General features: G+C 43.1%; 1 protein-coding gene and 1 pseudogene across 2 annotated transcripts; both read left to right on the plus strand.

The window, feature by feature from the left end:
- The first annotated feature begins 2,935 nt into the window (after positions 1–2,935).
- LOC148715296 (ent-kaur-16-ene synthase, chloroplastic-like) lies at positions 2,936–3,316 on the plus strand. Its single transcript, XM_088704207.2, has one exon. The coding sequence runs from the start codon at positions 2,936–2,938 to the stop codon at positions 3,314–3,316; it is 381 nt and encodes a 126-aa protein (XP_088560333.2).
- Positions 3,317–5,591: 2,275 nt separating this feature from the next.
- LOC149768679 (uncharacterized) lies at positions 5,592–7,530 on the plus strand (annotated as a pseudogene). Its single transcript, XR_016396158.1, has 2 exons — positions 5,592–6,564; positions 7,333–7,530. The product of XR_016396158.1 is annotated as an uncharacterized LOC149768679 (transcript).
- Positions 7,531–13,258: the final 5,728 nt, after the last annotated feature.

The raw sequence follows: 13,258 nt of genomic DNA on the forward strand, positions 1-13,258 counted from the left end.
TTGACGTTGAATACTTGCAATAGACACTCTTAAGCTTTTCACTTGGTTGCTTACTCCTATGCTCTGGTTTTTGGATCTCTTTTATGATTTGGACATTTGGATAGCAGAGCTCTCTTCTATCTGAGGTAGTTCCCTTGTATTTATAGTCTTTGATGTGGCAGAAACTTGATTCTGGCCGTTGGAGACAAAATAGAGCCGTTGGGAGTAAAAAACTAGCAGTTATGCCTTCCAACAGTTTTTAAGTCGACTCGAGCAGATCTTGAGTTGACTCGGCTGAAGCAGGAGTCGACTCGAGCTTGTCGGGAGTTGACTCAAGCTCGAGCTCTTCAAAATTGAATTTCTGTCTTTTCCTGCGGGAGTCGGCTCACGCTTGAGTCGATTCAAGCTTGAGTGGACTCAAGCTTGAGTTGGCTCGAGTACTGTTCATCTGAAAATGTGTTTCTGTCTTACTCTGCGGGAGTCAACTCACGAGCTGCTTGAGTCGACTCGAGAATTGCTTGAGTTAGTTCACGAACTACTTGAGTTAGCTCGAGCTCTGTGCCAAAGTTACCATTTATGCCAGAGTCGACTCGAGGTTTCCAGGAGTCGACTCAAAAACTATTTTTTGGAATTTTTCTTATAATTGCTCCTCTAACATGAATTCTTTGATCTTGAAACTTGGGCCAATGAAGTGTAGCTTTCTTCCAAATTTTCTTGAGAACTTTTGAGGCCTTCTTGTGTTCTTCCAACTTGCCATATTTCTTGCAAAAGAAATTATCTTTGTTCTTGCAACACAAAGATTAGTAATTATACTTCAAGATTTTATGATCATCAAAATCAATCTTTGGATCAATACCATTGTTTTAGCAATTTCTCGGTGATTCGCCGGCTCCAATTTTGGTAAATAAGGCCAGAAACAACAGAGAAGAAAGAGAATGAGAAGGAAGAGCCTTACCTTGGTTTGGTGAGGCGCTCCGGCGGCTCTCCGACGATGAATCGAGGAAGAAGGATCCAAAAGAGACCTCGGATTTTGTGGTGATTTCTTTTCTAGTCTTTGACGACTTTCAAAGGAGGAGAATGTGATCTTAAATAGGCGAGATCCGGTCTACAGATTACCTTGAAATTTTTGGTTTTCCGACTCGATTGCAATCGAGATCGGCAAGAAAGAAGACTCCCAATAGTAGTCTTCCTTTCTGTCCCTTCACGTGCTCTGCATATGAGGCCTTGTGGGCCTGACCACTCCGGGCCGGCCCACAAGCTAATGGGCTATCATAGAAGTAATAGGCATCTTTCTTCTTTTCCAAATTTTATAGATAACAGATATAATAGATTAAAAACTAATAAAATTTTTGCATATTAATAGTATATGATAATATTAGTATAAAAATTTTATTGTGAAAAATAATCAAGCTCATATATCTCTTATATTCTATTATATTTTAGTTATCAATTCTATTACATCCATTTTACATGACTTTTCTAGAGCAGTTGGAAAAGGAGAAAAAATTGTACCCATGTGAAAGGTGAAATTAGGGAAAGTATTAAAAGAAGATGAAAGCTAACAATTTAATAACTGCCCTGCTAGCTATAAATACTATAAAAACTTTGTAATCCAGCATGTAACCCGCACGATGCACGTTGTAGCTTTTTTTTATAAATTTATACCTCCTCTATTATTATAATATCATAATAATATTAATGTTTTAATATTATAATAATTTAAGTTATAGTTAAATTCAATCTAATATTATAAATATTATATTATTATAATAATAAAGTTTCTGCCCGGTTAAAATCTAATTTTATATTTTTCCCTTATATACATTGCACCCGTTTGGACTCAAAAATGTGCATGCTATATTTTATTTTTATATTATTATTATAAATTAGCAAGGTGGCTAATTTTAGCTTTAGGAGTGCTCCAAAGCTGCAATCCCGCAGGTCGCAGCTCCTCCCAGAGCCCCCAAGAGCTGGTTATATTACAGTATTATCTTATTATATATTGTAGAGCGTTGTGCAATTTAGTTTTTAATATAGTTTTGCATAACATATATCCAAGGCTGCACTTCGCGTGACAAAGTTTGAAGCTCCAACCCGTACATCGTACAGTATTTTAATATAAGCATTGAGGCCAGGGCTCCCCTCTGGCATCGTACCGGTGGTCTCCTTTTTTTTTTTTTATTCTTAACTGTTGATGGATGCACGTCACGAGATTTCCTTGCGGAAACGCAAATTACATTTCGTACATGATAGACTTTGGTAATTGGTACCTAACTTGAGGTTGCACAGGGCCGGCTCCCTCCCAAGTCCCAAGCGTTCCGGTGCTTATCGGCAGTTCACAACACATGATAGGTTTATTTAACAAGAACAAATCAATAAATCAGTGAGATCCGTTTGTCATTTATGGTTTCCAATGAAGAAAAATTCTCTTTAATAAATTTAAAATTAATCTCCTTTCTCAAAAATTTAAATAAATAAATAAATATAGTCCTACAGTCCATCTTGCTCTAAAAAAAAAAATAGTATGAAAACCAGCTCAGCAAAATATAGAAATTTTCTACATTTAACATGGCAAATGATTATTACTCCATTAAAGTTGCTGGAAAAAAAAAGAAAATTTGTCATTTTCCCGCCTATTGCAGAAGCTGCCTACAGCTAGAGTTATAGAATATTTTGGGATGCACATGGGTGCTGAATTTTCTAACTTTTGCGAATGGCTCTCCTCAAACTTGCAGTGGTAGCTCTCTGGTTTCGAAAGGAACAATAAAGTCTTCCAATTTGTGGCGATCGACATCTCCGGGAACAATTAATAGTCTTCCAATAGCTGTTGGATTGCCGCACGTACTGTCTCCCTCCCATCACACTATAAATACACCCTCCAGGAATTCAGCCAAGACATCCAGACACATCTATCTTAATTTCCTTCTTCTTCTTCCCAGTTTGTGCTTCTGTAGACATGGAGGAGTCATTGGAGTGCCTCGTCGAGAGGGTTAAGGAAGAAGTTTTCTCTCCCTCTGCTGACGTACAAGCCTTCTTGCCATCGTCTGCCTACGAGACTGCATGGGTGGCCATGATACCCGATCCTGAACGCCGTAGTTGTCCTATGTTCCCAAATTGTTTGAGTTGGGTGCTCCACAACCAGAACTCTGGAGGGTCATGGGGAGAGCTTGATCTCACCATAGACCATTTCACTGCTACTCTGGCCAGTGTTATTGCGCTTAAGACCTGGAGCGTTGGCTCTATAAATATAGATGAAGGTATAACTAAGTCATCTTCATTGTTTCATTCTTCAATGCTTCATAGTGACATCCATCAACAGAAAAAGCACAAAAGTTGACACCCCTCCTCCACGTAGGAGCTTCGGTTATAAAAAATAAATAAATAAAGGAGCTTCTGAGTTTGGATATATTATTGTTTTCTATTTACTCTATATAATTCCATTAGTTTAGGCTCCCATTTTTATTAGCACTTTTCCATTGACTGGGATTTTAGCACTCAATCCAAGTTTCAAATTTTCTTTAGTCCTCGATCCCTAGCACTTTTGTATATTCTTATATCCTAATATGTGCGGAGTTACACACACACAGCTTCCCAAATTGCCCCTCTGCAGGCTAGGAAACTCTCCACCCCCCTTCCATCAAGGGGGGAAGACTCGTAGCCAGCTCCTGTTGGTCACGGTCAGGTACAGAAAACAGGACAAGGAACCTCCCTACCCCCCTCTCTCTTTCTCTCTCTCTCTCCTCTCCTCTCTTTATTTTATCGCAAGTCGGTGCCTTTTTACCTTCTTCCTTCCTTCTATGGTTATGGGCTGAGGCTCGGCTCGGGCCGGCCCTGTTAAGCAGCACAGTTGTTCAATTACAAGATAAATAAGGAGATGGACAGACTTGATGGAGAACATAAAGGCGTCAGGATTGTCTACTTTACTTCAGTTCATGTATCCCGGTTAAGCTAAGGCCTGTTCCGTACCTTAAACTCAATCCCATCCAAACAAAACCAATGACAAGAAACAGGTATCTAAACAGCGGCCTAGGCCGCACTTCGCCGCATCTAGCTAGCCTTTTAAAAAAAGTGATTGAAGAACCTATTTTTCTTGGAAGAACCTAATATTTTGTTTGCTTATTTGATTAAAAATTCACAAATTTGAAAATATCCATCAAAAAGTTTCATCTTTTCCTTCGGTTTTGCTTGCAGTCAAGCATAAATACAACTATTTGCTTTAGTAAAACAAAAAAAAAGGGCAAGCTAATTTTGACTATAAATAAAGTTGATGATTACATACTGATGGGAGGTAAAATGGATCGTCCTACTCCAGCATGAAACCATCCAAACCCCGCCAAGCGAACCGACCTCAGCCAGAGACCAAGCCGACCTCGAACGAAGAAGGTGACCTTGGCCAGAAACTGAGGTGACCTCCACCAGAGACCGAGTTGACCTCGGCCGAATACTGGGGTCAACTCTTCAAGCACATGCCATAGCCTCCAAGCTTGTCTGACCTCGGCCCAAGGCCGAGCCGACCTCAGCCTTGTCCACCTCAGTCTCGCCGCCTCCAAATCCTCATCGAAGATCCCGTGGATCCTTAGGACAAGACTGCAGAAATATCTCCTAAATCCTCATCAAAGACCTTGCGGATCCTCGGGACAAGACTGGAATGATGTTTTCCGGATCCTCCGCGGGCGGGATCAGTCTCCAACAGGCGAGCAGCGATTGGCCTGGTCTACAGCTGAGCTCATACACATGGTCTAGAATATTATTGCTCAAATTTATGGCTCTCATTTTTTAGGACTTCAAATTTTTTCTTACTTTTGGGCTCCAACATTATGGCGGATCGATGAATCCGCCGGAGTCTGCAGTTCCCGCCTCAAAACTTTTGGAAGAGTTTAGCTGTCCGCCACCAGTGTGCATCCCTAATATTCTATTACTGTAGGCAGTTTCTAAAGGAAATGACATTTTTTTTCCAGCAATTTTAGCCCAATCAAAAACATTTGCAATGTTAAATATAGAAGATTTATACAATTCGGTAGTTGTCGTTGTTGTTACTATTATAATATTCTAAGATTAAGAGATATCGTATCTTTGGATGATTGGCATCAACTGGAAACAAGCATCACTACAGGAAAAAGAGATTTTAACGACATGTTTTTGCCGACGCTTGCTACAAGCGTCGGCAATGTCCCGCAGAGCGCCAAAAATAGCCGACGCATTTTAAAAGCGTCAGCAATTTACGACGCTCGTTAGCGTCGTCGTAGAGTTGGCCTAAAACGACGCTTATTAGTGTCGTTGAAAACCAAATACCCATCAAAACCCGCGTCCGCCTCCCTCCTCCATCCTCGATCGACATATCAAGCCCTCCTCTGCCTCCTCCTCCCTCCTCTGCCTCCTCCTTCTTCTGCCTCCTCCTCCCTCCTCTCCGGCGCCGACCAGTGTTGCAAGAAACCGGTTCTTCCTCTCCCTCCGCCCGCACCCATCCCGCCTCTTCTCTCTCTCTCTCTCTCGCTCGCTCTCTCGCCCTCTCTCGTTTCTTCTTCACCCTGATTCTTCTCCCTTCCCCCCTCCCGCCGCCTCGATTCTTCTTCATCCTCTCCCTCCGAACCCCACATCGCCTCCCATAAAAAATGACCGACGCCGAGCCCTCCTCCCCCTCCTCCGCCGCCTCCGCCAACTCTTCATGCGCCGCCGTCTGCTCCACCTCCGCCACCGCGGCCGAGGCCAGCCCGCCGCTGTCGTCGATGTGCTCCGCCTGTGGCGGCCCCACCGCCTCCATCTCCTCTGCCGCCGGCCGCCACTTCCTTGGCTTCGTCGCCGATCTCTCCCACTCTGTCCGCGGCCGCAAGATCTCCGACCCCGTTCCCCCCCTCCCCCAAACCGTCACCTCCCTCCTCTCCCTCCTCCAAGCCCTAACCTCTTAAATCGATGAGATTCCCCCCCTCCCCCACTCCGCCCGCTACGGCAACCCCGCCTACCGCTCGTCTCCGCCGAGGCCCCCGCCCTCCTTCCCCCCCTTATTACCTCCGAGGAGCTCCTCCCCGCCGCTGACGAGCTTCTCCCCTACCTCCTCGACTCCTTCGGCAACGCCTCCCGCATCGACTACGGCACCGGCCACGAGACCAACTTCGCCGCCTTCCTCTACTGCCTCGCCCACCTCGGCCTCATCAGGGAGGAGAACTACCCGGCCCTCGTCACCCGGGTCTTCGTCGCCTACCTCGAACTCATGCGCAGGCTCCAGATCACCTACTGTCTCGAGCCCGCTGGGTCTCACGGTGTCTGGGGCCTCGAGGACTACCACTTTCTCCCCTCTATCTTTGGCTCAGCTCAGCTTATTGATCACAAGTATATGAAGCCCAAGTCGATTCACAACCAGGACATTCTTGATAACTTCTCCCACGAGTATATGTACTTGGCCTGTGTGGCTTTTGTCAAGAAGGTGAAGAAGGGGGTGTTTGCTGAGCACTCCCCGATGCTTGATGATATCAGTGCGGTCCTGACATGGAGCAAGGTGAACAGTGGAATGCTGAAGATGTATAAGGCTGAGGTGCTTGAGAAGGTGCCCATCATGCAGCATTTTGTCTTTGGTTCGCTCATCAAATGGTACCATTTCCATCTTTCCGTTGGCATTTGATTAAGTAGAAACTTTATCTTCTTTCACATGTGAAATTGCTTCTACGCGCATGATAAAATTAGTTATTCTTTGCGATTATGATATAATGTAGATTTGGGCTCATTAATATTCATTATGGCATTTATTTTGATTGTTTTTGTGTTCCTACCATTTTCATCTTTCCCTTGGCATTTTGATTAAATGGAAACTTTATGTTCTTTCACATGTGAAATTGCTTCTACCCGCATGATAAAATTGGTTATTCTTTGTGATTATGATATAACGTAGATTTGGGAATTGATCTCTTGAGTTGTTCAAACTATTTGAGAGGTATACCATAGTTGTACTTTTTATTGGTAATTCATGAGCTTGTGCTTGTCAAATAATGTAGTTGGTCATGATTGCAATTACTTTTGGGGTTTATCCATGAACCAAAGACAGCCTTAGTATTTAATTGCTGTAATTGATCTCTTGGGTTGTTAAACCTTTTTGAGAGCTATATCATGGTTGTGCTCTTGATTGGTAATTCATGAATTTGTCCTTGTCAAATGATGTAGTGGTCACAATTGTTGTTTCTGGTGCATAGTGTTTAAATTACTATAACATGGTGGCAGCTATTTTGAGACTTCCAGCTATATAGAGGTGACATATTGTATATATGCTTCATTCTAATAAGGCCTCTAAGACTATTGGTCTACACATCATGCTGATTTTCTCCCTTAATTCCGTGATTCTTAGACATGAATTTCTAAATGCAGGCAAGCAAAAAGATAGCCGATGCAAAGCATGCAAAAGATTTCCAAGCAGTTCTGAAAGAGTTTCAGAAAGCTCAAAGGCTTACAGTTGAGAGGGAAACTGCTTATGCCCCTTTTGTTCCTCAAGCAGTTCTTCCTTCGAGGTACTGATTTACTCACTCAGCTCTTATTAGGTCTCAAGAAGTCGTGAATAATGATTGTCAGTCATGTGTGTTTGTTTTTGTTTTTTTTGGTTGTGCAAAGCTATTTAACATAAATTTGATGTATTCTAATGAATTTTCACTAGTAAATAGTAGTTTTCATAGTAATTGGTGTATTTTCAATACTGCATTTCTGCATATTACAGTATCAATACATGATACATTGCGATCTTTGTGCCCTGCTGATCATCTGATTGCTGTAGCCTGGTTATTTTTGTGCAGCTATACTGCTAGAGAGAGAGAGATGTTAGTGCTGATAAAACATCTGAACAGCGTGCTCTGCTTGTGGAATCTAGAAGGTGAGAGGTCTTTCTATTTTAATCCTTTGATGCATAATGATTATATAGTTGAGTCCGTTTGTGAAATTGCCATGCTTGGCACAAAAGACTGTAGTACTGATATTTAAACACTTCTAGATGCTGTGCCAGGTATTATCTTTTTGACAAGATTCTCTTTAAGTTAATTATTCATATCAATCATTATATAATTCATTTTACTACATTTAGCTTCTACTTAGATGAAGAGTTAGGTCTCTCAACTACATTTAATATTTATTAAATGGATTTTAATTCTTTGATCCTGAAAAGTTGGGTTAGGTCTTGTATGGCTATGAATGCTCCATCTTTTTGACCCCTGTTCCTACTCCCCTTTTCATTTCCATTATTTCTTTGTGCCACTGAGTTATATTTCTGGTTTCATAAAAATATACTAATTGGACCTGGCTAGTATCATATTTTTTAATGGTAATCAAACCCATGAAATCATCAATATAGTCCATATACTACATCTTAGCTGGAATGGCCATGAGATCCGTGTTCTTGGAGTATAGTTTTTATTTCAGTTCTGTTTGTTTGCTTAGAATATGAATATATATATATATATATATATATATATATATATATATATATATATATATATATATATATATATATATATTGTGGGAATTGGTGTTTGTTCCTGGTTAGTAATCGTCACTTCATCTATTCCAACCACAAAATGATCAAGATTTTCTCTCCACGAGGGTGGATATTATGTATAAATGAACATCAGCAACCTTTCCTGCAGTGTTAAAATAAGGGCTTCTGTCTGCATCAAACTTTTGATATTTTGTACGATCTCTTTCCTCGTGGGAATATCTGCTTTCAAGACATTAGAAAGTCATCATGCATCATTTATTATTTGGTCTTTCTCTTCTTTTCTGTTTTGTTTGGGGATTGGGAAACCTGATGCAAAAGTTTTGTTATTTGTTATTGATTGCAGCAAAGTCAAATGGTGGATGACATGGATGAGGATCTTGATGAAGATGATTTTGGTGCAAAGGGTTCTGCTTCTGTAGAGCATGAATCTGATGATGAGATCGTTGAATCTGACATTGAACTTGAAGGAGAAACTGTAGCACCTGATGATGATCTGCCACAAAAGGTGATTTGCAATGTATATCATATTTACTGCTTATGAATGACTCAAGAAGTTGTGAGTGTATTTTCAGTATTTTCAACTGCGGCTTATTATTACTACTTTTTTCTGTCCAGATGGGAGACCCATGTATTGAGGTAACAGAGGAAAGTCGTGATGCCTCTCAAGAGGCTAAAGGGAAAGCTGGAAGCAATTTCAGAAGGTATTTCAGTATCTGTTGCATTGTATCTAAGCCATACTTGCTCTGAAACATTTGGTATTGGCTAATTGTCAGGGGTTTATATAATGCTGTGTTTTTATAATTTACATTCGTATTTTTATTTTTTTAAAAAATAGTAATCCCGACGCTTTAAAGCGTCGGTAAATAAAAGTTGTGGCACGCCTAGGCCGACGCTAGAAAAGCGACGGCAAAAATACATTTACCGACGCTTTAAAGCGTCGGCAAAAACAAAGCTTTTCCGACGCAAATGAAAGCGTGGGCAAAAATGACATTTACCGACGCTTTAAAGCGTCGGCGAAAACACAGACTTGGCTATCCTTTACGTTTTCCGGATGCTTTAAAGCGTCGGCGAATGTCATTTTTGCCGACGCTTTCCTTAGCGTCGGGAAAGCCTTGTTTTTGCCGACGCTTTATCTTAGCGTCGGCAAAAACTTTTGCCACTCCAGTATCGCCAACGCTTTTGCGACGCTTCTGTTTGCGTTGCGGGAACTTTAGCCGACGCTTATAAGCGTCGGTAAAGATTATAAAAAGCGCCGGAAAAGATGAGTTTTCTTTTAGTGCATATATCTTATTGCTCAAGTGGAAGGGATGATATGATCGAAGCAAGTGCTTGATAATTTTTTTTGAGAAAATGATGATTATTCATCACCACTCAAGTTTGAACATGAGACTTCTCGCTTAGAAAGAGAGATACCAATGAGCTAAGCTAACATATGTTGGTAGCAAGCACTTGATAGTTAATTAGGTGGCAACCTTTAATTCTCTTTCTAGTTTTTGCCATATAAATTTCAATGCCAAAGGTGATTTTTAAGCATAAAGAGAATCTTGCAAGGAAATAAAATTTTTTTTGACAATTCAAAGATCCATATTTGCCAAAAACTTTTTATAGGTTAGGTTACACCAATATTGTAATCTATTTCCATTTGAGATCATAAAGTAAGTTGGTTTTGGTTAGGATCTAGTTTGAAGCAGAGCCATAGAGACACCCAATTAAATTGGTTTTGGGTCTAAGATTTATGCTGGCTTGGATCCAATATCACTTGGTTTGGATTCGGACTAGGTTGTATCTAAATTGGATTTGAGATTTAATGCTACACTTGAATTTTTGAATAGATTGTACGTGGATCATATCAAATTCATTTAGGTTTGATCCAATTAATTCTATAATATCCATACATGATCTGCTAGGTCAGGTCTTAACTTGGAATCGAGTCTATGTTGGGTTTGGAACGGCGCTTGAAAAATACACTTGCCCCTCACCCTCTTCTGACTCATCAAGAAGATTATTTATTTATTTAATAAATTTTTGAGAAGAGAGATTAATGTTAAGCTTTTTAAAGTGAATTTTACTTCATTAGAAAATGTAAATAACAAAAGGATCTCACTGTTTTATTTATTTGTTCTTGTTAAATAAATCTATCACGGAACAAAATGACATGAAAATTTAATAACTTGAGGTGCATGAAAACGTGACGGCAAGTGTGGTTTCAGCTTTTAGGATTTCCCTCGCGACCTGTGTTGTTGGTTTGCCTGACAATCCTTTTTTTTTTTTTTTGTGGTAAAAGCGGCTACTCATTTCATATAACTCTAACGTGAGTACAACCTGCTAAATCGCGGGAAAGTAAAAGATGCAAATAAGGATGAACGTCATCATCAGACGTCCAAGTAAAATCTTCGGAATGCCGGGCAGCATGAGAGGCGACCCAGTCTGCAGCCCTGTTCGCCTCTCTGAACACATGTTCTATCTGAACATCGCCCATCAACCATACCATCCTACGGACCTCTCTAATGAGGGGATGACCATCCCCAAACCGATCCGCCCCTCGGAGCCACTCGACAACCACAGATGAATCTCCCTCAAGGCAGACCCACTCCACACCAAGTACCTGCCACACATAGGATATACCCTCCCAAGCCGCCCGCAGCTCTGCTCCGACCACAGAGAGTCCAGGCGTGCGCCGCCCTCCTGCCGCTATCATCCTGCCATGGTGGTCCCTAACCACAAATCCAACCCCTCCAACCACACCATCCACTGACCGACTGCCATCGAAATTTACTTTGAGATAGCCAAGGGGTGGGGGTACCCAAGAAACAAGGGCAAAACGGGGCGCTGAAGCAGCGTGGAGAGTACCCCAGATGTCCTTGGCTATCCTAGAAGAAAATCATATGGTAGCCGCAAGAACCTCCCTCGCAGATAGCGTCGCTCTATCCACCACCCTCCTCGGGGGCGACCTCCTCCCCTCAAACAGACCGGCATTCCTATCCAACCAGATGTGATAGGACAAGTATGCCACCAGAATCCCTACCTCCACAGATCGGGGGCTCAGCGTGAAGGCTCTCAACATCTGAATCATATCCTGCGCAGAGACTATCGAATCGGGTAGTAGGACCGGTGATCTCCTCCATATCTCTCTGGCTCTGGGACACTGCAGAAGGACATGCTCGATCGTCTCCTCACTATCTGCACACTCCTCACAGCACTGAGAGACCGCCATGCCACGCCGGGCTAACAAGCTCCTCGTAGGAAGGCAACCCCAGGCCACCTTCCAGATGAATAAAGCCACTCGCGGATGAATCCGCAACCTCCATATCCAGCCACCCTCAATCTGACGAGCTGGCTCCCTACCAGTCAATGCATGGAGATCTCTGACCCGTACCCGCGTCCGTCCCGTCGGAACCCATACTAGCCTGTCGCCCCCCCACCAATGGGAATCGGAATAGACAGAACCGACTCCGCCAATCGCTCTCCAAAGACCTCCCGGACCATCTCCTCCCTCCATCGAGCCCCCTCTAATGTCAGCAGCTCGCTAACCCTGCAGCCAGCTAATCTCGTCGCATCAACCATGGTCGGCATACGGCAGATCGGTATCTCGGTCACCCAACTATCCTCCAGCACATCAATAGACCGGCCATCGCCTATGATCCATCTAATCTCTGGAAGCACCACCCCAGCTCTAGTGCAAATCTCCCTCCAAATCGGAGAATGGTGACGGCCAGCTCGCGCCCCAGGAACCAAGGCACCATATTTGGCCCTCATCAGTGAAGACCACATACCCTCGGGCTCAAGCATAAATCTAACTGCATGTCTAGCAACTAGTGCCTCCCGCGTGGCCACCAAAGACTGCACCCCCAATCCTCCATAGCTAGCCGGCTGGCACACAACATCCCAAGCCACCAAATGGACTCCCCCTCTGCCACTGCACCTCCCCCAAATAAAGTCCCTGAACAGCTGCTCAAGGGACCTCAGGACTGTAACTGGAATGATAGTATTGGAAAGTAGATAGATGGGGACCGAGGTAAGAACTGAGCGAACCAAAGTGATCCTACCCATCATCGAAAGTGTATGCATCTGCCACCTCTCTAGTCACCGTCTGATACTGAGCTCCAGAGCTGCACAATCCCTCCGCTGCAACCGCTGACCGGAGAGTGGGACCCCTAGATATGTCATCATGCCCTCCTGCTCTCCCACCCCCAGGATCTCCACTATCGAACGCCTCACAGCTACTTTGGTCTTTGGGCTGAAAATAATAGATGACTTGGACTGATTGACCCGCTGTCCTGATGCTGCACAATAGTCCCGAATAATCTCGCAAATGATCCGGGAAGGAAGGCTGGGGAAGAAATTATACCTTGGCGGTGCATCATGCCAATCACGTGTCTCGCTCGTTTCGGATTGCCACATGTGCTGTCTCCCATCACTCTATAAATACACCCTCAAGGTATTCAGCCAAGACATCCCAGATACATCTACTCCTAATTTTCTTCTTCTTCCCAGTTTGTGCTTCTGTAAGACATGGAGGAGTCTTTGGAGTGCCTCGTCAAGAGGGTTAAGGAAGAGGTTTTCTCTCCTTCCGCTGACATGTACTCCTTCTTGCCATCGTCTGCCTACGAGACTGCATGGGTAGCCATGATACCTAATCCTGAACGCCGTAGTCGTCCTACGTTCCCAAACTGTTTGGTTTGGGTGCTCCACAACCAAAACTATGGAGGGTCATGGGGAGAGCTTGATCTCACCGTAGACCAACTCTGGCCTCTGTTATTGCGCTTAAGACCTGGAGCGTTGGCTCCATAAATATAGATGAAGGTATAACTA

Source organism: Phoenix dactylifera, chromosome 1, assembly GCF_051530095.1.
Source record: "Phoenix dactylifera cultivar Ajwa chromosome 1, Ajwa_hap1_PhDact_Kaust_v1.1, whole genome shotgun sequence".
Classification (NCBI taxonomy): domain Eukaryota; kingdom Viridiplantae; phylum Streptophyta; class Magnoliopsida; order Arecales; family Arecaceae; genus Phoenix; species Phoenix dactylifera.

Bases quoted from the DNA above. Each gene is read 5' to 3' on its own strand.
- LOC148715296 (XM_088704207.2), top strand. From the start codon at position 2,936: ATGGAGGAGTCATTGGAGTGCCTCGTCGAGAGGGTTAAGGAAGAAGTT.